This window comes from Dermacentor silvarum, chromosome 3, assembly GCF_013339745.2.
Source record: "Dermacentor silvarum isolate Dsil-2018 chromosome 3, BIME_Dsil_1.4, whole genome shotgun sequence".
Lineage (NCBI taxonomy): Eukaryota > Metazoa > Arthropoda > Arachnida > Ixodida > Ixodidae > Dermacentor > Dermacentor silvarum.
The window spans coordinates 234,534,947-234,560,027 of record NC_051156.1 but is presented as its reverse complement, the minus strand read 5'-3'; the positions used below and the strand labels follow the sequence as shown (position 1 = coordinate 234,560,027).

General features: G+C 43.5%; 1 protein-coding gene across 1 annotated transcript in view; it reads left to right on the top strand.

Moving 5' to 3' along the window:
* The window catches only part of LOC119445275 (citron Rho-interacting kinase-like), a 102,784-nt gene that overhangs the window by 35,867 nt on the left and 41,836 nt on the right, over nucleotides 1-25,081 (top strand). The window contains exons 12-20 of the mRNA XM_037709592.2: nucleotides 1,043-1,159; nucleotides 2,841-2,950; nucleotides 3,970-4,053; nucleotides 7,149-7,377; nucleotides 10,965-11,105; nucleotides 11,524-11,631; nucleotides 16,082-16,244; nucleotides 18,005-18,148; nucleotides 20,530-20,724. Of these exons, the coding sequence (XP_037565520.2) occupies nucleotides 1,043-1,159; nucleotides 2,841-2,950; nucleotides 3,970-4,053; nucleotides 7,149-7,377; nucleotides 10,965-11,105; nucleotides 11,524-11,631; nucleotides 16,082-16,244; nucleotides 18,005-18,148; nucleotides 20,530-20,724 (1,291 nt within the window). The remainder of the gene's footprint in view (nucleotides 1-1,042; nucleotides 1,160-2,840; nucleotides 2,951-3,969; nucleotides 4,054-7,148; nucleotides 7,378-10,964; nucleotides 11,106-11,523; nucleotides 11,632-16,081; nucleotides 16,245-18,004; nucleotides 18,149-20,529; nucleotides 20,725-25,081) is intronic.

Below are 25,081 nucleotides of genomic sequence, written 5' to 3'. Positions count from 1 at the left end.
AGGAGTGGTCTTTAGTTCCGGTCATATTTCGAGGCATGAAGTTAAAATGCTTGCAGTCTGAGCATTGAAGACCATGTCCATAGTGTACCTTTTTTTTCCTTTTTTTCCCCCTTTTTTTTTTTTTTTTTTTTGGCTGGTACCACCAGAGCTCTTGCTTGTATTACAAGCCCTGTTTTAAGTATTTGTGCAAGATTATATTGTGGGTCACTGTAAACACTTCATTAGGCAGATGATTGCCTACAAACATGCTCGGATGTCATAAAGCTTGTGATCAAGATGACATTGAAGTGTCATCAAAGACACTGTAGCTCTATAAGGGAGTTGTCACACCCTTCACAAGTTCTACAGGTCTGGTTTGACAATGCCAAAATTCTACCAAAAACTTTGCATACCCGTCACTATACATCTGGTGCAATTTCTTCACTATATGTCAATCTCTTTAAACACTTCGCTATATCTGAGCTTACTACTTTTATACTATTCACTATATCCAACAAATGCTCCTGTATGCTGCGCTGGTTCTACTGCGCCAGATACACTCTGTGCAATGAACACGTGCCTCCGCAATACTAATCACGCCGCCACTGCCGTCGCACAGAAATCGTGGAATTCCCCTATACAGCTTTGGTGTAAAAAAAAAAGAATCGCATCTCATGAACCTGAAACGTCAAAACACTTATGGCATCAGTCATATAAATACATATGTATGCAAGGGGAACTCTGAGAAACCAGCATCATTTGTTATCCACACTATTTTTATGTGTGTGTTTGTGTGTTCTACTGTACATTGGTTCTGAGCCGTTTACGGAACCTAAAATTGTTTCTCTGGTTTGGAATGACACGGGTTGCTGTAGTGCCTGCTCGTCCTTGGCTGTGCGCCCCCGTCTTGTAGTATTTGTCTCTTCCATTTTTTTTATTTTTTTTTGTTATTTGGTTTTGCATGCCTTCTTGTTTTCATACCCCCCCATCCCGCCCCCTTCTACCTATTTTTTTTCTGACCTCCATCCCATCCCCACGACAACCATGGCCTCGTACGAGACAGGTGCTGCAGCTGGAAGCGCAGCGTGAGGCTGAGGTGCGCACGCAGGTGCTAAACAACTCAAAAGAGCTCGAAGAGGAGCTCAGGAAAGAACAGGCCAAGTCTGACAAGCTGCTCAAGGTAAGGCATAAAATTCAGACTACACCTGTCACACAAGCTTAAGCGAGGGCAGTTTCACTTTAGTGAGTGCACTCACAAATTGGTTTGAAACAGAAGTGAGTTGTTATTTTTTGGGAAGTGAACCAGAGTGAGCCATTTTTGCTGAACCAGGAACAAAGACAAACAAAACAAAAATAGAAACCAGCAGTGATTCCTTTGGCTCTATACTCATTGACTGCAACAGCACTATTCTCCCACAGTGAAGATAACAGCGCTATAGTCGGCTCCTTTTGATACTTTTACACATAGTAGTCGTAAAATTTTTTATTATTAAGAAATTATTCATTCAATGCCAGTGAAACATGTTAATTTTTATTTTTCTAATTGTAGTTCTTATTTTTCTAAATGAAGCTCCAAAGGAAACTTAATTAGCCTCATTTTATAATGTTGACAATGGCAGTAGGGACTCTGGTGGCATGGCATAGCTTGTGTGTGGCTAGCATACGAATACTCCAACCACACATGCAGCTTTGTTGCATGCTGAGGTGTGATCACCATCTGGGATGATGTCAGTATAAGCCTTCCACGTAGCGGTGTATGTGGCCATTGATTTCAAATCAGTAAGCAACAATGTGATTTATCATTCATCACGTTGAAGAAAATCAGGGCACATTCTGTGAATACTGTGTCCAGAGTAGAAAACATGCAAATCATTAATATGGCATCAGAATTCTTTTAAATGATGACCTCGTGGTTACACATGATGTAAATATATTTTTATCCCATTTCAACATATGAAAGCTGCAGATGACGCATGAAAACGTTTGTTGTTTAGTGGTGCTGTGTGTGGAACAGCTTTATGTATGTGAGACATGGTGAGATTCATTGTGTAGTAGCCTTGTTATGTTCTGGTGTTTTAAAGTGAAGCTCTCTTAACCTCTTCCTGCACTTTCGAAGTATCTATCTAACTGCTAACGAATTTGCAGGTGCACACCGACATCAGAACGTCGCACTCTCCTAACTTATGGATATGGTTCCAAATGAGGCATATAGTATGTAAAGAAATTGCATATCTGATAGTTGGTTGTGAACCTGGTTCTCTCAGCGTTCTCTCAGCACAGAAGCCATGACTACATGCCTAAAAAGGCGGAATGAAACACCCGTACAAATTTCACTCGTGCAAGCCAGCACTTTGAGATGCTTGGTGCTTTAGCCGACGGTAATAACAATTTACTCATAAAAAGTGAATATGCACATCTTCTAGCACATATTTCTAGTGATGAAGATAGAAGCTACGAATGCGTTCGTCTCCTGAAAATTCGCTGCACATCTCCCATCGTTCTGTGGCGCTGTGGTACATTTCTACTAAGGTCAAGCATGTCATGTATGTGATTAAGCACGTTTTAATGCTGAATAAAACCTCGGCTTGCTCTGCAAGTTCTACCATGGTGGCTGAGGGATGTGTTTGTCACTGAAATCTGCGTGCGTCCCTGGTCATAATGCAAAATCTGCAGCGCATCTCTTCATGGACACCAGTTTCCACCGTGCATGTGATCTGCATAATTTTTTTTTTTTTTGAAGTTCTATATGTAAAGGGGAATGTGTGCTGCTTTGTGGTTCTCAGGCTTATTATCTGAGCTTTCAGCCGCCTGTCGGACCATGAAGTGAACTGTTGCATGTGTTTTTCCTGCTCTTTTTGTAGACGCTTGAAGTGCTCAAAGAAACCTGTGAGGAGTTGGACAAGCAGGTGGTCGGCTACGAAAAGGAGTTGGCGGAGGCTGACAAAAAGAATGAGGAGTACAGAGCTCAATGGTGATTGCTCTTTTCATTGCCCATCCATTCGTTCATTAAACTTCCTGGTAGTCAGTTTGTCACCATGGGTGACCTGTTTTGTGGAATGCACCTACCTTATAATTGAAGTGGTGACTGGCTACCACTAAGAGCAACTTTTAAGAATATATCACGTTTATGCCTCTGTTCCACTAGAGTTGAGGAGATGGGTTTCTTGCCTTGCAAATGTTAGCAATTTGTGAGGGTTGCTGCTCCTACAGCTGGTCTTGAGCTCGAATTCATTTGAGAATTGATTCCGAAATATGCCTAGTGGCTGCTGCATTGCACGTAAGGGTGCATGGGTGTTCTCTGTTCACCCCCCTGTTGTAGAAATGATTGCCGTCAGCAAAACTTTCACGTGACATAACATCCAGCATGAATGCTTTACAGCAAAGGTCTCCTGCCCATATGCCACATTGGGCATTTTCAGCAGACTGCGTACAAAATGTTTCCGTAAGCTGTAGAGACATCCATAGTTCTGTCTAGAGCGGTGAAGCTGCGCACTGCAGTGCCAAGAAATTTATGTGTGTGCGCTGCTGGCCGGTTTGGAAGACAATGCTTGTGAACAAAAGAATCCCAAAGTATTTGTAGGACACACAGTACTGAGCCCGATACCTTGAACCTCTTAGCTGCTGTGTCATTTCTCTTTCATTGCTCTGCAGCAGAGCGCTCGAGCACTTGAGACAGAAATGTGGAGAGAGAGACAGAAATGTTTATTTACAGAAAGGAAAAAAGGTCGGCCTTAGCTATAGCTTGCTCTTACTCTACACTAGAAAAAAGGGACGCCAAGGAAGAGTAATGATGATGATGATAGCAGGAATGTGGAAGTGTATAACACCTGTGCATTGCCCCTAACAGTGGTGAAGACTAGCGTAGTGATGGAAAGAGTGGCCGCGTATGTATTTTCTTTGCAACTTTGAGAGTCATGACTCCAGGTAGTGACACCAGGAGCACACTATCGCCAATGTGCACAGTGTTGCTAACTGTTGGCTTTGTGACAGGGTGGCGCACAAGGAAACCGTGGACAAGCTCAACAAGAAGATCTTTGAGCTCAAGGAGTCCCTGTTGCTGGAGAAGACTAGCAAGTATGACTCCCATCTCTTAAAACTCGTCTACTTAAGCTTTTTTTTTTTTTTTTTTCCTGCCGGCATTTGCCAAGCTTTGGTGACTAGTGTGGGAGCTGTGCATTAGCTCATTCTTATGCATAGTTTCTGAATTTGACTTAGCTCATGTAAGTGGTTCAGCCCCTGGCAGAACAGAAGCACGTCTAGCACACTGAATTCAGAATACGAATGCAAAGAAGGCATCTTCAAGGCTTATCTGTTATCAGTATGAGTAGCTGTAAACATTTCACAGCATAAACATTATATATCAGTAATGAGCATGAAAACATAAGCAAAATACAGAACAAAGATATATGTGGTAGTATTCGACAGATTAAATGACAAGCCGCCTGTGTCTACCGAGACGAGATAATGAAGTGGGGATATAGCACCTATTTCGGTCTTGAATGGTGGCTGTTACAGCAGTATAATTTGCAGTGGTTCTTTTTACAGAATTACTGGTTCTGGCTGAGCTGGTTTATTTATCTGATGAACGAAAAGTGCAGTCAGACCTCATTATAACGAAGTTGCATCTTACACAAGAATACCTTCATTATATTCAATGTTCGTTATTAGCATAAATGCCAATTTGAAGAATTGACGATCAGGTCTGCACGAAAGAAATGCAAGCGTGATGTCTTCTGATGAACCAGAACACATTCTCTGGCCAATTTTGATGGCTCATCGGCAGCTTGCTGCGCTGGTACGTGGTACATGAACAATGCTAAGTTACACGGCACTTTACAGAGTTTTTTATAATACAAAACCTTGCAGTCAGTGCGATCAAATGGGATCACTGTGCTGGCTTGCCTGCTGCAGGCCAGCCAAGCCAAACCGCTGGCCAAAACGTGCTCATGTGTTCAGCGTGTTCTGTTTTAAGTTGCTCCTGCGGAGTTGTATTTCACGTTTTTGCTACCATAAATGCATATTTTAAGCTGAGAGGGAACAAATATTCACTTCGCTATAACTGATATTATGCCATACCATGCATTTTGGATTTTGCTATAGCAGTAGGATACTCTTCGGAATAAATTGTGGCCAGCCAAGTTTTATATTTACTTTGTTATATCCAAGAATTCAGTATATCTGGGTTTCTTATGTTGATGTTTGGCTGTACTACTTCAGCTACATTTCTGGTAGTACACTCAACAGGAAACATTCTCAATTAATAAAAGTGGCTCGCTTTTCATCAATGCAGCCGGCTACCTTCGCCATGAAACTGCTTGCACCTCATTCCTTAGCCAGCTTGCATGCCTAACAAATGTAGTAACATTCAGAGGGCTCATTATTTTGATCTCATGTAGCAAGCATCTCCAAAGAAGATATTAATTTTGTGTACGTCAAGGGAACATACACAAATCTTCTTGTGCATGAAGAAGGACGCATTAAGTGAAAAGGTTATGGAACGCACTTCAAATTGAGCGCTGCTAGAGGGTGGGCTTAGTCATGGCACTGGTCTTCCTGCCATGTTGAATAAGATGGGCTGCGACTTTGCCGTACACTGTTCGTTTCACTCGTGCCGTGATACAACGTCAGCGATGAAGTGCTCGTTCTCAAGCTTTCCCGTGGTTGAGGTACCTTCTTCTGTGGATGCAAATTTGTCAGCCATTCACCCATCAACGGCCCATCAATTTCCTATGAAGGGTAGAGACTTCGGCATGTTGGTAGTTCATGTTTTTTCGTTTGTCACTGTCTCTTGCACAGTTCTTGTTTTAACATCAATTTCCATTCTGGAAGTGCTGATAAATCACTCCAAAGTTCATCGAAACTGGCGATGACTTCATTATATTTGTCAGAAGACATTTCACTGTCGTCAGCCAGAAATGCAGAAACCAGAACGACAGAGGCAGTTTTGGATGATTTCATTTTTAATGTCAGCCCAGGATGCTGCGGTGATGTCAGAAGTGAGCACACGTCTCCTCCTCTAGCCTTGCCGTGACTGTGCATAGCTGTCAGCGCAGCTTAGCGCATGCACGGCTGGCCATGGCTTCATTTTCAGTGAAGTCAAGATAGTCATGGCTTAATGTCTGCTGTCTTCCTGCACATTTAGTGCTGGAGGTTGTGTAACCTTGAGTTTCGGAGACGTGTTGACGCGAGAGGCAAGCTAAAGCGTTGGCTTCCCTCTGCGTGCGCTCTTCACATCTTCACAAAAGCGTCATCCCTCTGAAGGCGACAATATCGGTGGTGGAGTGGACACGATGTGGAGATATCGTTGGCGTGGCATGAAATCATAGCTTTGGTCGCCGACTCTCAAATTTAACAAATTATTATTTTTTTTATTGACGTGTTCTTGCTTAAAAAAAGTTTTTTTTTCAATTGCCCACTAATTTGGAAAGTCGTACAACCCTTTTCGTGTAAGAACAACCTGTTGGTGACGGTACCTATTTGCATAAAAGGTTTAATTTCAATATAACGAAATTTCGATATAACTAAGTAAAATGCGTATTTTACCGGCTTCTTTACATGGACTTTACAGTGATATGGCGTTGTGCACTCTGTATAAAAGGCGTGGTTGCTGCTATAAAAATTCAGTTGTAAGTCAGTGTTTGTCCAGTCTTCCATGTTTTCTTTGTCCCTGTCTTCTTTGCGCTGCATTCCCCAACTCGCCCAAATCAAAGTCCTGCTTTACATCGAGGTGTAATTGTATTCGGGTTTGACTGTATACCCGAATCTTTTCAACTGCTTCACTATATCTGAGCTTAGTTGGTTTATACTCTCCACTACATCGAATGCATCCAGCATCCAGCTGCATATTCTCGCAGATGCCCTGGTCACACTGCTACTTTGGGACTCCGACACAGGCTATGTTGCTGGTTTTTTCTCGAGCTGACATTTGATACCAAGCACACCACCAAACGCTGCTTCTACCACTGCACTAAAACTTTGTGGAACTTCCTTATACCACTTTGCCTTAAAATCCTATGGGGCTTGGAGACCTTTCAGTTTTGTTAAGCCTTGTTTCTAGTACTGTGGGCTTTCTTCAATGCGATAACTTTATCAGTGCCTGTCCTGTTGCCTGTTTTTCGTTGTCTCCATTTCCGCTGCATTTCATAAATGGGCCCGTGTACTTGATGCAGGCAGCGGCTGGAGGAACAGCTGCAGGATCGTGCGCAGGGTGAGAAGGAGGCAGAAGCAGCCCTGGACTCCCTGCAGGGCCACCTGCGCGAGCGGGAGGCCCTCCTGCGGGAGCTCGGTGACCAGGTGGCCGACCTGAGGCGCCAGCTGGGCACGTACGAGGCCTCGTCTAAGGCCTGGCAGCGCAGGGAAGCTGCCTACCAGCAGGAGATGGTCGCCATCAAGGAAGAGGTACGGGGCAGACCACCCTGCGGTTACAGCCGACATCCACGTAATCTTATGACATTAACCAGGCTTCAGGGAAGCTCTCGCCGATTCTGATAGTTCACATAGAATCTTGCCAATTTTGTCTTGCCTAATTTGTCTGCCACAGTGGTTTTGCCACCGACAAAGCCATTGATGGTTATCAGGTGATAAAGCCACATAATGCGGCCTGGTGGGCCTTGGGTGGCCTGTGAAGCACGAGACGTATGGCATGATGCGCAGAGCCCATCACAATGCACAGTGGATCTGAAAGATTATGTAACCTGTTAAACTGTTGTAACATAATGTAACCTAGAGGGAGTTTGTTGGATATGACTGTTGGCATGATAAGTTGCTCGCCGGATTAGACACCAAATCGTATCATGTGTCTCTGCTTGAGTTACTAATTGCCGTTTCTTATGGTCAACCAAAGTTTAATGTTGGGCTTTGCATGTAATGAAAGCCTCGAATGTAATACGACGGGTAATTTTAGGACTGTAGTAAGGCGGAAAAAAAAAAAAAAGCTTTTTCCACATATAATACATATCGCAAACACCTACTGTACTTTTATAATATTTCTTTATTAAAGCAGCACTGCCGTATCATTCAATCTTGCTATCCTCAGACAACGTATTGTAGGAGGGCATTCAGTATTTCGTACGTACAGATGTGCACGACATGTGCGCTGACATAATGAGAAGTTATTGCGGCTCATAAAACAGGTAACCCAGTGCCTACTGGCCTTAGGCAAGCATGGCAATGCTGTACTGCTCTAAATGAATGAGGACAACGAAATTATTGTAAAATACACATAAGTAACCCATCCGTTCATGCCGTAAGTACTGAAAAAGTACTCGAGGTAGCTCGTTTGCGGTGAACAAAACGAAGGCACGAGCAGCCACCGGCGGGGATCAACGAAGGCGATGTTATATCATTGCTATATATCGTGCACATATAGCAATGTTCTGTGTACAATGTTGTGTGAAGTGCGGTAAAAGTGGCTTAACTATGCAACGTCAGTTGTATATCATTACAATCGTTACTCTTTCTTAATAGCGATCTCCGGCACATTTTGCTGCAGTAGTTCAATGTTCACTGCAAGATGCAGAGAGCATTGCTGCTTTACATGGGCTGCCAATGTCATTGATTTCTAGGAAAGCTCGTTTCTTGGGACCTCACAAACTGCATGCAAAAATAACTTTTTTTTTTTTTTTCTGGGAACCTCTGAATATTGGGTGTAAAAACTGTCATGCCGAAGCACTGTTGCTGGTAGTTCTGGCAGCCAAAATAGCTCTCTGCTTGCTGCCTCCTTTGCTGCCATCGTGGAGCTTCAGCAATCAGGAAATGGGATGATAGACAGCATGGTCACTACGTGGTATGCATTATGCAGGCTTCGGCAAATGTTTTGGCACAGCAGGGACACACAGTCCATCATAGCTACTGACGATGATGCCAGTAGTTTCTTGCTGCTTTGCACCAAGTTTTAAAGCCTAAAATGTGGCTATGTGCACATAATAATGGGGAAACTTTGGTACCCGAATATAATAGGAGACGGAGATTGTGCATGTCAAATTCTTGAGGAAAAAAAAAAAAAACCTTGTAGAGTTGACTCCCCTTAATTTGATTCTGAAGGGACCGACGAAATTCATCAAGTTATCAGGCGGATCCAATTAAACAAGATGAAGAAAGAATGTCAAAACACGTCGCTGATTCATTTGGCAGTACTTACCCGATTCTCAAGGGCCCCAGAGTTGAATGCGCGCCCACTTTTTATTTGTCCAAATTAAAAATTAACATGTAAATGTCAATAAAGTTCCTAAAGGAAGTAGAAATCTAGTGCACACCTGATTTTTTTAGCAAGCAAAATGTACCATGCCTTCATTTCTGGCATTACGAAAAGAATGAAACCAGTGAACCTTACCTTTACAGACTATTCTGGATTTATCAAACGACTCCGCAACAGTTGCAAATGGGTTGGTGGCCTATGACTAGGCTAACCACTTCGCTAGTTTGTCCTGCGACGCATGCAATTTTCCGGAATGGCAAAAAATGCATTGAGATGACTTGTTGCCACTAGCTTAGCATGTAAAATAACTTATCTTTTGAATTAGCTTTCGTAATCAGAAACTGTAAGTGGTGCACCATCACTGTCATGCATCGCAAGGATTGAATCTGTTGCCATCTTGTAATGGCAATAATTATGACGCTGGCTAGGCTGGCTCTGACGGTAGGCTGTTGCAAATGCCACGGAGGCAGTTGTGGTTTTGTATCCGATAGGACCGTGCAGACCCTCCTTGGCCCAATTTTCTTTGAAAAAGAACGGGTGCGTTAGGATCAGGTAAATACCGTAATCATTCTTTGTGAGTGACCGTTTTCATTTGAAAACCTTCCTAGGGCAAGCTGAAAATAATTGTTATCTACGGGACATGACGTGTGTTCAACGCATTCACTGCCCCCTAAGCTCTGACAAGATAGACACTGCCACTAAAGGGGTCACTGTTGGGCTCACCATAGGGGTCGGGTGCGTGTGTGCTGACCGCAGTGGTGGAAGTGATGCTCCAATTGCTCCAAACTGCACCAAAAGAGAAATGCTGCTACATGCTGCTCCAAACTGTCATTTTTGTTAGTAGCTGCTCCAACTCTACTTCGAAATGGCTGCTGGGAAATTCGATCTCATACTAATTAACTACTGCTGTGGCAACTGTGATATGTGACTGATTACTTTTACATTGTGATGCTCAGCTTTATCGACATTGATCCAATTTCTGCCACAAGAACTGGCATTTTAAATATATAACTCATTTAGCTGTATTTTCTACTTTACATGCAGACTATTTTGGTGAAATGTGAAAGTGACTGAGATTACTTCGATCTTATAGCGATTATCAACTGCTGCTATGCAACGATTATATGTGATTGTGGTTACTCTTATAATGTGTTGCTCAGCTTTATCGGTCTGATCTCATTTCTGCCACAAGTGCTGGTATTTTAAATATATAGCGAATCGTGTTTTCGATAACCAACCATCTTCTTAATTGTTTGTTTCTTTCAATTTGCATTGATTATTGTATGTGCAATATCATTCGTAATAAATAATAATATTTATGAGATGCTTTGGTGATGCTTTTAACTTCAGGAGTTGTATGGCATATTTTGCCATCTGCTCTGAAAACATCAATAGCTGCTCCAAACTAGCATTTATTCTGCTCTGAAGTTTGCTCCAAAAAGTAAAATGCCGCTTCCATCACTGTGACCGGTCAAGTTCGAATTATCCCACAATGTCCAGTTTTAGGATCGAAATAAAGGAAGTTCTGGCTCGTAGAAATGTGTGGGCGCCGGCTGGGACCTTCAGTCACGATGAAATTAAGCGAAAAATTGAATTAACAGGAGTCGAACTAACGGATGTCGACTGCATTATGTGCCAATATTTACAGTACTTCATGTATGATCTTTACACCATATGCTTGTTTTCTGAGCTTCGGCTTCTTAACTTTGGACTTTTCTTGTTAACCACTTGCTTTCTTCCAAGCCTAAGTGGTCTTGCTCTTTACCTATGTGGCCAATTGTCACTGCAGGCATCCCATCACATTACGACCATTGCGTCCCTGAAAGCCAGCAATCTGAAGTTGAGCCGAGACCTGGAGGAGTTTGAGACCACCCACAGGGAGACCCTGCAGTACCTGGAGAAAGTGGAGAGCGACATGGATGGGCAGAAGGCAAGTCTATGAACGTTGTCCACTTGTCCCGGTGAAGTACAAGGACGGGACAACAGCTCAACGACACATATATCTTCTAGTCCTGTCTTTGCACTCTTTGTCAGCCGCAATGAGTCACTAGCTATCTCACACGTGCATCTTGGTGCAAGTGTTTTGGTGTGACTTCCCGTAACACAGCAGGACTAAGCAAATGCCGGAAACCAAGGATTCTAGTGCAGGCAAATACAAACATAGCTCTCCCTGGTCTAGAACTTCGAATAGATAGCCCTCCATGATAAGTCATTTTGACTTATCACGGAAGGCTAATGGCGGATTTGGAATAAAAACTGATTGAAATAGTTTTACGTTATCCCGGCCCAAGTTGCTGGGCAGAGCCTGCTTCTGCCATGACTCAAAAGTCCTGCTTTGTGTGCTGCAGAGCTTTGCTGAGACTGAAATCATGAAGCTGAACCAGACCATCGCACAGCAGACGAAGCTGATCAACTTCCTCCAAGCCAAGGTCACCGAAATGGAGAAAAAGAAAAAGGTGAGGCCGGTCCGGTGTTTGGTGTTAAATCACATTATATTGTGCTTTCGCAGTCAAACTTGACCTATTCTTGTAGTGCTTAACAAAAAAAATGTGTTTTACATATTAGCCTTAAAAGTGTCTGTTCTTCACACCATTTTTCTTAATGACGCAGAAAGACCATTTTGCAAGACATTTGGAAGAATTGAAAGAAATTGTTGGAAGAAAATTTTTTAGACATTTATTTTTAGACAAAAAGGCGTGGTTCGACTAGACGCATGGCAATTTTTGCTGGCTTTCGTGGGCTTCTTTCAGGCTTGGAAAAACTTTTATATAGCATGTATTAAGCAACAAAAAGCCGGATTGAGAATTTTTCAGGATGGTCTACAATTTTCTTATTGACAATGTTGCTTTGAATATAATATTTGAGAAGTTAATTAATTGATTATGTAATTAGGCAAAATGATAAAAAAAATAATCTGACTTGCTCCAAGCGACTGCAAACATTACCTTGGTTCTCTCCAGCTACGAGGCGATCACGTATTTTAAAATTTTGGCACAAGCTACATGGGACACCCTGTATATTGTGACTCAATAAAAAAAAAAGAAAATCGGTTGATAGTGTTTTGTGTTGTCTATTTTTCCCACCCCATCGTTTGCACTGTTTTGCTATAATGAATTGAGCCTCCCACTATGACGTCTCTCATATGGCCGGCTGTGTGTCTATGATGTGCACTGTGCATATAATTTCATTTCAGAATAGCATGCTAGGCATGCTACGAGTTAAAACTTTTCCAAGATTCATTTAAGAGCTCTTTCTCTTACGACCAATCAACCATGTGAATCATTGTGGCTTTATCAAAGGGGCGCTTTACTTCTAGCATTAGGACTACTGGAATGCGCAATAACATGTTAGCCTTATGCTGCAGTACTTCTGTCTGTTCTAGTAAAAAAAAAAAAAAAGTCGCAGCAGAGATCTAGTCGTTTAACTAAAGTTACTAGAAAGTGCAGTGTGCTTTTATTTTCACCTTTCTTTCTTTTTTGCCGCCATTTACAGGCTATGTGGGTAAGTAAGACAGTGCAGAAAACAACCAAGCATTCTGGCTGTCTCCCATGCCCATGTCACTGCTTTAGGCATTTGTTATTTAGAGCACTGAGCTTCTGATGCTGCCTACGAGAGCTGATATGATGTTCGTGGCAACTGTATAGTGACCACAGATATCATATCAGCAATGACTGCCAGGCATTCTCATGATAACAGAGTAGATCTGTAGCCATGACTCGCACACACCACAGGCTGAGCATCACATCTGGGTCATGACCACCATTTGAGAGGTGGTCGTGACCCAGAAAAAAATTGCTGTGGTTTAGCTTTGCTTAACCCTGGTTGATAGCGAAAGCTTCACTGCCTTGGCTAGGCCCATTGTCGAGCTGTGGCCGAGGTGGGGTTTCGCAATGATATACAGACTTGTTTGCAATGAATACAGTGTTTATTCATCATTTTTTTTATGCCTATGAAGACAGTGCGGTGATCAGTAAAGTAGTGAGACTTGGTTGCAACTCGCAGCCGGGCCCAACTCTACTCGGGCAACGGCAGCAATGTCTCCTTTCAGGGCTCCATAAAGGCCTAAATATAGTCCGACGTAGTGTGAACGCGCGTACACGTTATGTGTTGTTGGCGAGAACAACCGCGGCTATAGTTCGACCGATGGTTCGACGTACTGGCGCCTCCAACGTAACCGGACGCGTGGCCAATGCGCTCCGATGCGCCCGGCGTCTGATGACGCTCACCCGCGTGCCGATAACGTCGGACTATAAACGCGGCTTAACACTCTCTTGTGGTTTGACCTCTAGCTCTCAAGGTGAAAAGTGTTGAGTCGCCGACGGCTGCCCGAGGTAGCGTAATGAAGCTTTCCCTTCAAAAAAGAAAAAAGATTGCCTGCTGAAAACCCACAGATATGTCGTGGATGTTGCAATTTCCTGGTTGCTGTATTGAACATATGCAGTCCTATCACAAATCTCATAAGTATTCTATTTTGTTGTATTCTGGCCAGTGCGATAGCACAAATATAGCATGTCACAGAGAAACTGCAGATTTTACTGAGCCAGTACGATATAGCTGATTCTGACCAAGTCTCATTTACCTGTGCGTAAGCTTACTAGTGGCATGGCTTTACATGGCAGCCTTCATCAACTCACCCCTCATCGGTTGGCATTTTCCTCATCGATATAGGCTAGTGGCTATCTTACTGAACAAACAGGATACAAATAATCATAGGTCATGATGTGGGCGATAACATCTTCCAGTAGCATCAATGCAAGATGTTGAGCCTTGACGGCTGGACTTGAAACAATAATCTGATTTCAAGTTTAGAATACAGTGTCTCCATTCTGTATTATGATATTCTGGCTCTTGTGTTTTTGAGTTCTTGTGTGTCTTTTTCTAGCATACTACAAAGAACATAGCAGAATTCCAACGTATAATTAAAAGTCCATTACTAGGCTGCTTCCACACTTCGTTGCTAGCTGCCAGATTCGAATTGTCGGACGTAATTGTCGTGCGTGAGTTGGGATTACTGATCTACTCATTGTTGTCACATGAAGTTTATGGCAGCTGCTATAACTGCACAGCTAATATGAGAGGAAGTCTAACATTCATGTGCATCCACGAACACATGCGCGGCCACAAGTGCAAATAAAATTTAGGTGTGCATTGAAAACACTCCTAGGCGGTTCACATTGTTCAATTGGATGTCAACTCACCTCATCTCTTCTAGGCTGCACATTTCTCTTTTTACAACGGATATGACAAATACCTTTGTCATATCCTATACTATTTGCTATGGCTATACATGCCGATATTGGTGAAAAAAGATTAGCAAATTGTAGTTCTACTTCTTTATATCCCAGAATTCGTTATATCTGTTTGTTATGTAATGGTTCCGTTGTAATTGGTTAATGCAGATGTCAGCATGTCTGTAGGTTGTGCCTTAAAACTAGTTACCTTTAACAGCCCCCATAATTGCTCCGGGCACATATGTAGATGTCGCCAAATGTTTATTCAGAGCTAACGACACTTGGAGAGCATTAGCAGTAGCAATAAAGAATTCTTGCAAGAATTAGCAGTAGCAACAAAGAAATCAACTTCCAGTTTTCATTTCAGAGGGCCCTATAAACCAGCTCTGACATTTTTGGCATATTTTAATGAAACATGTGCTTCACCTAAAGCATACTGTGACGATCATCTTTTGCAAGGGTGGCAGCGCACGCGCCGCGAGGGAGTCACAAATTCATAAATAGATTCCGTGGTTCTCTCTGGGCTTTGCACTCCCCTTTTCACGCGTTATGCCAGCAGGGTACTTTGTGTGATGTCACCAGGCTAAATGTTGTCGATTGGTTGGTCGACAAGGGACGATAGCGCCAGCATGACGAGATCCAGTTGTGTGTTCCACGTGCACTGCTGAACCTTTTTTTAACTGTTCCATTCAGTCGACTTTGTGGGGAGGGCGATTCGAGGCGGACAATGGAGAAACCTTTTTTCTGGTGTGATGACGCGAGCTGTAGCTTTCGTTGCACTGCATGAAGTTAGAGTACACGGCGAGAAGGAGAGAGCACGAGTGGGGAGGGAAGCGCCTGTAACTTTGCTATTGCATCATTTCAAAAATTTCTTGCAGTTGTTTATTCATTGTAGTCTGGTATGCAGCTGCCACTATCTAACAGATTTTCGAGCTCAGAGTGGTTTAGGGGCCCTTTAACAGAGATGGAATGTCAGGCTGTAGTGCCAACAATTCCCAACAGAGCACTCCTGCAATGTGGCGGGATTGCCCTTGCACCTGGTAACATGTTTGTGCATGCAACACAGTGCATGGATTTCAGCTCCTGCATATTTGCATGAAAAATGTCACAGAAATGCGTACAATGACATGTCATTTTAAGGGCTACAAGAAGTCCCAGTGTGACATCGCTTTTCCAAGCTTGTGCATGAGGCGTGCACAAGAAAATAAAACAAATCATGCATTTGGTGGAAAGCTGTCTGGTCAGGTAAAAAAGCACGATCGAAAGATTAGGTAACTGACCAAGACAAAACATAGAATGTCTGACGTTTTAGGTTCTGTACAGAATCCTTCATTCTGTTTCCGTGTGGAAGGTACTGTCAATGTGAGGGTTCCGGGACGAGAATTCGATACGGAATAAGGGTTCCGTATGGAATACTTGTTTTGTATGGAACCCTTGCTTTGCATAAAATCCGAAACATCGGAAGATTTTTGTTTTAATTTCGTGAGTGGCCAAATCTTTCAATCAGGAATACTAAATCACCAGAATAAAACTTGGCTATCAGTGAAAAAAACTCCTATCAGTGAAATTAATATTAGTTCTTTCATCCAGTTTGCTGTAGCCTCACAGAGTGCTCATGTTGAGGACTTCTTGCTGATAGAGAGGTCCCTCTTCTTTGCCATCGGGACTTGTGCAGAAGCTGTGGGGTGGCCGTGGCAAGGACGGCATCTGCTGTGGCACAAACTTGGCACAGACGTCGACACTGGAAAGCAGCCTGAGCAAATACCAGTCCAAGTGTCGTCAGCTGCAGGACGCTTTGGATCGGAGCCGCTCTGAGGCCATGAGCCTGCGCCAACAGCGTAAGAGCCGCACCCCGGCTTTACGGCGACGTCGAAGAGAAACACTGAATAAGTTTAGATTGATAAAGCATACTTTCTAAACACTGCTTTTTTCGTTAATTTCAAGATGAGAAGTTTAACACTATAGAAGAGAGGACGTGAAGGTCAAAGATACTTTTTTTTTTTTTTAGTTTTGCTCCGCAACCTCGGCACTAGTACTTTAGGGTGACATCACAGAATTCAAGGTATATTTTTCATATTTGGGCTGTTGTGACTCAGTGCAAGCTTGTGAAACTTGATAAGTTCAATATTGGGCACTTCTAGAATAAATGCAGTCCATCTTTACTGATAAAAAGTTAACTAGACCTGAGCAGGCACATCATGGCGAAATGGTGCGTCATGGCGAGTTGGATGTTGACTTCAAAGCGATGTTGCCACCCATCTTTCGTTGTTTCATCTTTTCTGTCTACCAAACCTCCTCCCATTGTAGAAGTCGCTTTTTTGTTCTTGTCGAAACATAATTTACTAACACAACCTGCTCAAGTTATTTTTATCTTTAGTGTCCCTTTAAGTGGATCACGCGGTGGTATCGTATACCTTCCGAGATATAAAGTGCATTGTGTTTTTCTGTGTTTACGACAGACACACATTTGATTATATTTTCAGATGCCAATAGATCGCCAATATATATTTTTGCAAAAAGGCTTTGTTTCTTAGATAAAAAACTTGACGCTATGTACTGCTTGGCCAGCACGGTATGACATCATATGTAGCCCTGTGTGCACTTGTGGATGGCTGCCAGAAAAAGAAAAAAGAAAACAAAAAGCTATACATTGAATCTAAGAAGCCTGACGAGCTTAAATAATGAATTAGTAATTATGGTGTACCAAGTTTGCTTCTTGTATTATAGGCAGATACAAATATTTTGACGGGTTGAAGGAGTTTTTGGTCTTGTGGTCTTATATGACCTCATCTTTTGGTGAGCAAGGATAATAAGGAGATCTGAGGGGCTTGATTTTTCTTTAGTGACAAACATATAAAGAAAACAGACAGTGAAGTCAAGCAAAGCACAGAAAAACGATTTCCTATATTTAATTGAAATGATGAAGTAATAAGGAAAAGAAAAATTAAATTGGACCAAAAGAAAAAGAAAAGACTTGGCATTGGTAGGAACCGAACCCACGTCTCCCACATTACAAGTGTAGTGCTTTACTAATTAGCCTACTGTGGTGGCCATCCTCCTGTCTACTTTCTTGTGTATTTATGTCTATGTGCACAAGGTTAGCCTTGTGAATGTTAGCATAGATGGCATAGATAATATGCAGATAAATTTTTTTAATTATTGTGGCCCAAGAATTTGGCCTTTGTAATATATTTAGGTTCGTGTTACGTGCAGGGTTTTATGAGAAGTCCACATCTTCATTCTTTTTTAAGCTTTTAATAATTTGATTTTCTACAGGTATTGAAGATTCTCTGTGCAAGCTTTTCTCTACATTGCATCACGCCATGAAAGTAACAGCATTTGACTCTAAGACGAATTTTGGCCAGACTCCATCTTATCTGTGGCATCAAGCTGTCCTATTTCAAACCTCTTGAATTGTGTGTACTGGACTGCAGATTTTTCAGCTGGTGGGAATTGCGTAACAGGGATCGGTGCAAACTACTTATGTCTGTATTACTTTTGGTGGCCATGCCTCTGATGAGCATACCTGTTGCATACTGCACCAAAGATGCACAGAAGTTCCTGCATTCCTCTTTACTTTTGACGCATGTTACTGCAGTGAACCAGGCACTGGCAGCAGCCGAGGCTCGCCAGAGCAACCCTCAAGCATCTGAAACCGCTGCAGTGCCTACTTCTCCCAAGAGTCGAGCACTGCTCACTGCACTGACACTCTCTCCGAGTGTCAGCGGAGCTGCACGTACAGGTACAGTGCACCTTTAAATCAATCAATCAATCAATCAGTCAATCAATGAGTGAAAACACTTTTTTTTTCTAACACAGAAAAGAATTGTAGAAATATTTGGACTGCTACCGAAGAAGGCTAGTTTCCAGTCCAGTAAGAAGTACGACTACAGGTCAGCTGTGGAAATGACACTAGAACGCACTGACAGGATTGAACAGTTTGCAGCTTAGCTGAAAATGCCACCGAGCTAAACCTTTCCCTGATGGGTAGCAAAGTGTTGTTTCTTCAGTTTCAAGAGGGGATCATTACTTGCACGACAGACCACCGTGATCATCAGTTGGCTAGAGAACAAAGTTCCCACCAATTACTTTTTTTTATGATCTATTTTACAGTATATGTTGCAACTGTGGGATTGTAGATAAGCAATGATGAGGTCATATTTGCTTAGCAGGAATCCTAGGATTGCACTAGTTTCGACATATGCGCCCCCAAAATGTGCAGCTAAATTACACCTTGATATTTCAGTTAGTGGTTTCTAAAAAGACTCCCAAGCTTATTGCATGTTTTTATTGAGTTGTAGTCGTTTTGTGCCCTTTCTAACATGTTAAATCCAAACCATGTGTCGAGGAGAGAGAGAGAAATAACATTTATTAGTCCCAAAGGAACTAAGACCTCAGTTCGGACCTCCTGGTAGGAGAAAGTCTAGAAGAAAGTCAGTCTTGAGGCATGACTCTGAATGCTTAAGCATTCATGTTTAGCAGTCATTTATATAATGTGCGCTCAACTGAGATGCCTGTTAAAGAGTTAATACTTTGGTAAAATTATATACTTTCTGTCTAACTACTTTGAGGCACCTTTTCACAAACTTTTGATATGTAATTCCATTCTCTTTTATTCCAGCCAACATTGTGAATTCAAGTTTACTGGGTCTTGGGCATGGTCTTGTGAGGCTCACTTTGGGATCATTCTTGAGCACAATGTTTCATCTGACATTACTTATCCCTGATCCACGATGATATCCCCAGAGATTGTCATCGGATGGGCACTTTGCATTTTTAAACTTCATGATGATTGTGAATGCAATGACATAATGCTGGAACTGAGATACTGAAGTAATCCTTAAATAACAAGAAAGGCCTTTACCAGCAGCACACCTCTTCACATTATACTTGCAGCATGTTCCTTCGTTCTGGCACCTTGTTATGCTACGTTTATTTTAATATCGAAGCTTTTCTTGGCGAACTTCGCCGGGTTTCGTGATTGTGGGAGCTGCGTGGCTATTCTGTCACAGAATAGGCCAACCAATCACAGCGAAGCACGTGCGCGCTGCTGGGTTTCTTGCAGCACTACCAGATGGTGCTCGCATTCGTGGTAGTGCTGCCACCGGCCGGGCAGGGGAAAGAGAAAAAAAAAGAAGCAGGAAGCTCGCCTTCGTGCATCTGTGGCTGCACGGTAATGAGGACGTAAACGCTTCTTGCGGATAGATTGGATTTGAATAGGTGCTACGTACGTGTGCGCATGCTGCCTCTGAAACCATGATGCGTTTCAAGGCATCTGCCGTACTCGCTAATAGTCCAACTGCTTAACAAAAGACTTGGTATAGTTTGTATGTGCCCGCGTTTGTGTGTGTGTGTGTGTACATGCGTGCGTGCGTGTACTCGTGTTTTGACTTTTTATGCACTCGCGCAATGCTTCGCTGTATATAGGTGCCAACTCGTTAGATCTGCTGCATTTTGTTCCTTTTTCTCTCGTTGTTTTTCTGCGGAATATTTTTAACATAACACCTTTGCACTGGACCCATTATTAGTCCTTTATCTTCTGAACAGCCGGAACAACGGGACATACACAATGTGACAAAAGACTGCACTATCGACTTTACATTCCCTTTATTTCTTTCCGTTGAAGAAATATTTCAGTCGTGCCATTTCGAAGATGAAGCAGCACCAACTTGGCCAACTTTCAATTCTACTGCCACGTATTAGCCGATAAGCTCTGTTCTGTATCCTGCATTGTATCGATTGTGTTCTAGTGTATTCTGTATTGATTTTGCTGCAGTTCAAAAGCACAAATATGATATAGTTAGTCTGTAATTGCATTCTATAATTATTTTGCTGCGGGGTCAAAAGCATATCTGTTACAATTGAACTTTGTTATAATGAAGTTGCATCCGACACTGAAATACCTCCATTATATCCAATATTTGTTTATAAGCATTAATTCGTTGCATGCTGATATAGGCCATAAACATTTTAGATTTACCTAATAATATCCAATAATTTGTTGCATCCGTGTTCGTTATGATGTGGTTCAACTGTAATACCATTAGCCAATATTTGGCTCTAGCTGGGCAGCCTGCCAGACTGTCCCTCTCTCTTTCTTCCTTCCTTCTTTCCTCCTCGCAGGGGTGGCCAAGGCCCAGGTGTCCCAAGAGGATGTCGGCGATGTCAGTGGGGAGAGCAGTGTGCTTCCCCCTCCGTCTCTGCGCATGCAGCACAACATCCCTCACCGTTTCCACGTAGTGCTGTGCATGCGCCCCACCAAGTGCGCCGCCTGCCTCGATGCCATCCACTTTGGTCGCTACGCCTCTCGGTGCCAAGGTATGTGTGGCGGCTCGGGTGCACTTAGTTCAGCCACTGCCGGAATTACGAGTGGTACAGTAGAACCCAACTGATACCGACATGCATACATCATTTTAGTTTTTGCATGTGACTTATTTTTCACTACGTTATCGCTTTTATCAACTCATTGCTCAGCACAAGACACACCTTCAACATTGTCGCCAACTCTGCAGTGAAAGAGACTTGTCCGATCAGATGGTGCACGCGGCGTGGATCGCATTGTACGTTCTTGAATCTATGCGAGCACGAGCGGTTACTCCGTAATGTGCAGTGAGACATGTATAAATGGCAGATGAACTTGAACCACGAGATAAGAGACAACGATTGATGATTGTGCTCATTACTGTCGTCGTTATTTGAGTGTTGGTTGTCTTTCTTGGCACAATTTCACCAAATAAGGAGTAAGATTTTAGACTCACACGTCTGGCACCATTTCTTCTTTTTTGCCATCACTACAATGTGGCAATACATTTGTTGTATGCTGTTCCCAGCTGTTACAGGGGCACTATAGCAAAAAAACAAATCAATTTAGACTGGTGAAACTCTGTCGTCATAATTTCACGATAATAGGTCTATTAGCAGAAAAAATAAGCTCAAGGTTTAATTTTTTAAAATTTCGTGCCGAATCCCCAACACTGGTACGTCAGTGTGACATCACAGATTTCAAAGTAATTTTCTATTTGGGCCGTGTTGGCTCAGTAAAAGTTTGCCAAACTTGCCATATTCAGTCTTTGGCTCCTTTGGAACACAATGTAGTTGATCTTTACCGCTAAAAAATTAACTGGGCCATAACAGACACTCTCAATATACATGGCGTCACGGTGAACTGGTGCGGAAACTTCAAGGCGGCAGTGCCACATGTCTTTTGTGTTTTGCGTTTTTCTGGCTTACCAAGCGTCTTCTCGTGTTGAGAGGTGTTTTTGGTATTGTGGAAGGGTAATTTACTGATACAGAAGATACAATTTTTCTCTGTGGTGTTCCTTGAAGCACTTTTTTCGCAGTCTCTACATGAAGGTGGTTGACTCGTGTATTATGTTCTCATGAAATATGTCATTGTTCTGCCGTGTTCCCACCTCCTTTGTTGCGTTTAAATGAGGCAGCCACATTGATGTAACAGCGCAGAAGAAATATGAGACTTGTAAACGGGCCTCATTTTTATGCACACTAGCCTACAAGCGGCACGGTGTACTAGCAATACTGCAAGCTGGCCACCTGCAAGCAGTTGGTGTAGTTGTTGTTGTGTTTAAGCCTGAAGAGCAGGATTAACAGTCAAACCCAGATATATCGAACCTGAGGTGGATCACAAAAAAGTTCGATGTATAGGTAATTCAATATATCAAATAAAAATTTTATACAACCATTTTCAAGGGGATCTGACTGCTGTTCGTTACACACAATAATTCGTTATGTGTGGGTTCAATATATCCGGGTTCGACTGTATACATGATTGTCGGTCCTAATGAATATATCTCCATGCAGTTGTAGTGATTGTGTTTTTAGTGCAGTTAGGGTACAACCACTTCTCACGTAGTGTGCTTGGTGAGGCAATGTTTGTTGGTGCTACGGTCCTTTCGTCAATGGCGTTGAGAATGTAAAAGGCATTTTCCATTCAAGAAAAATTCCGTGATCAATGCATTTGACAGCCCGCTAATGTGGAAGTCATGGGTTTCCACAATTTATTGGCATGATTTCATGTTCGGTTGAAAAAAAATGGTAGTGGCGGCGTGAGTGAGTGAGTGAAATAACTTTATTGAGGTCCAGAGAAGACGCAGGGGAGACCCCGCGCCACCCGGCTAGTCCCACGTAGGGACCGCCAAGCCGAGCTTGACGGCCCGATCTTGGGCACTCTGGACGGCCTGGCGGCGTGTCTCCTTTTCTAGCGCAGCCGTGCCTTCGCATTGCTGTCAATACGCAGGCCGCGCGTCCCGTTTTAGAGTGGGCGTGCCGAGATGGCATGGCATTGTGTGCGCTGTATTCCCGCTCGCTTAGTACTGGAGGTTGCGTAATCTCAAGTTTCGGAGATGCATTGAAGCAAGAGGCAGACTAATCATTCGCTCACCGCTGCTGGCACTTTTCAAGTTAGCGTTGTCCCACTGTGGGTGACCACTACCAGCCGCGCGGGGGCAGAGTCGACACGAAAGCATGGCTGACTTCCCTTCGTACCATTGATGTGATATCGTCGACCTGGCATGAAACCGTATCTTTTGTTGCCTGCTCTGAAGTTCAATGAAAGATGTCTTTTCTCATTCAAATTTGCTTTTTCCGAATGCCGGTAATTCAGTAAACTTTGCAGGCCCTTCCTTGTAAGAAAAATTCATTGGCAGCTGTAATTATTTGCATGAAAAGTCAAATTTCGATATAACAAAGACAGTTGCTGATTTTACCAACTTCATTATATCGAGGTTTAGCTGTATCTTATTATAGTCTGGCACAACTTTAGAAGGCAGCGGCATTTGCCCCTCAAAAGTGGATGCACACGAGCCTCTACCAATGGGTGCACACTGTAGACTGGCGTCATGAGCCAGACGGCCGGTGACCCCGCTGACGGAGAACGTGGCAGCCCGCGCTTCGAACTGGGTTGAGTCGCCGAGTCATTTGGGCGGGGCCTCTCCTATCTTCTTAAGTTGTACCCCACTGTAGTAACTGCAGGTTACTGCAGTTGCCATTTGCAGTCACTTTGGCAGAGAGAACAATGGCAGTTGGCTTTTTCTGCCCACACTATCGTGCACTATTGACATTGTATAGTACTCTTGTTTCGCAAACATTAATAGGCATCTGTATTCTGGCATTGCAAGAAAGGTGCACAGTGGCTCGCCAATTACTGCAAAAGGGGGTGATGTTGGGCTAGTTGGTTAGACTTGGGAAGCGGGGAAACAGCTCACAGAATGGTAGCCCAATACCAGCACTTGTGTTGTAACTTTTCTTGTTTTAGTCTGTTTTATTGCTCTGTTTTCTTGCTTCCTAGCCAAGCATGCTCAGGCAAAGCACTGAAGGTGTTCACAAAGACGTAGTTTCCATGGAGTCATTATGGTAGCTTACTGGGCTGTTTTATTTTCCTTGCTTTTTAACACGAAAGTGTTTTATTCCGGGGTCCACCAAGACTTCACTGACGTATTTCCGTCACGGAAATACGTCATAGAACATAATACAAAGAAAGAAACCAGAAGAAAAAGTTCCACAAACATGCAAAATTTGGGAATCGAACCCACGACCTCTCGGTCCGCGACGATAGATCGCCGAGCGTTTAACCCATTGCGCCACAAACGCATTCGCAGAGAGCTACACAGACGCGCCTTATATATCTAACACTCCTCCGTGTACCCGCGCTCTTGCTCGGGGCGGTGCCGCCGCCTACGAGCAGAAAAGAGAAGTACTGCATTATGACACTAAAGCCCGGGATACATGGAGCGAACTTTCTCGACGAACTTCACGCGTCAAGTAACGACGCGGCGACACGACGCAGGATGTTTGCTGTGTTGCAATACATGCGGCGAACGCCGCCGCGCGTTGGCCGCCGTGTTGGCGGCGGTCCCGGCCGCCCGCTTCGAACTGAATTTGGCGTTGTCCTTGTAGAATTCACTTAGTTGGAAGCAAATGACTGCGTAAACGGCTTTCGCTTAGTCTCAGGCCGCTTCGACGACAGAGTATTATGGATAACCTTGAGTAGTTTTCGAGATCGCTTCTCGTTTCGAACGCGTCTAAGCCTAGCGAAAGAAATATCCGATGCCAACGTCATCTATCGGGGAAGTCGGGAGATAGGCATGACGACAGCATGTGGCCTCTGAGATCAGAAGATTTCTGTTGAAGGTTGTTGTAGAGAGCTTGCACTGCTTGTCTGTTTCCTCGCAGATCAGCGGATATGGGATGTACAAATACAACGCGATTCCTGAGAGATCATACTAGGAACTACTCAATCGGTGCAGAGACATGCAGACACGGCAACACCAACGCGATTGCAGACGACGCGAAAAGGCGCGCGCGCGCGAAACACCAGCATGCATTGCGACCGGAACTAGTGCCTCCTGATTGGCTGTCGTCCACCGCTGCGCGCTAGACGCTTCCGGCGGCGGCGTTCGCCCGACGAAAATGTTTGGACAGGCAGATCGGCTGCGGACGGCAAATTTCTTGACGCCGGCCGTCGGACGTTCGCCGCCCGACGAAGTTCTTCGCTCGGACGCCGGTTATTCGCTCCATGTATTCCGGCCTTAACGCGCACCGACAGTGAACGCTTCGGTGGTCTCAGCACTACGACGCCTCGATGCCAGCATTCGAAGGGACGCTGGCATCAAGAAGCACTACCAACGCCACCTAGGTGGCGTTCACCGTACTCAGCACA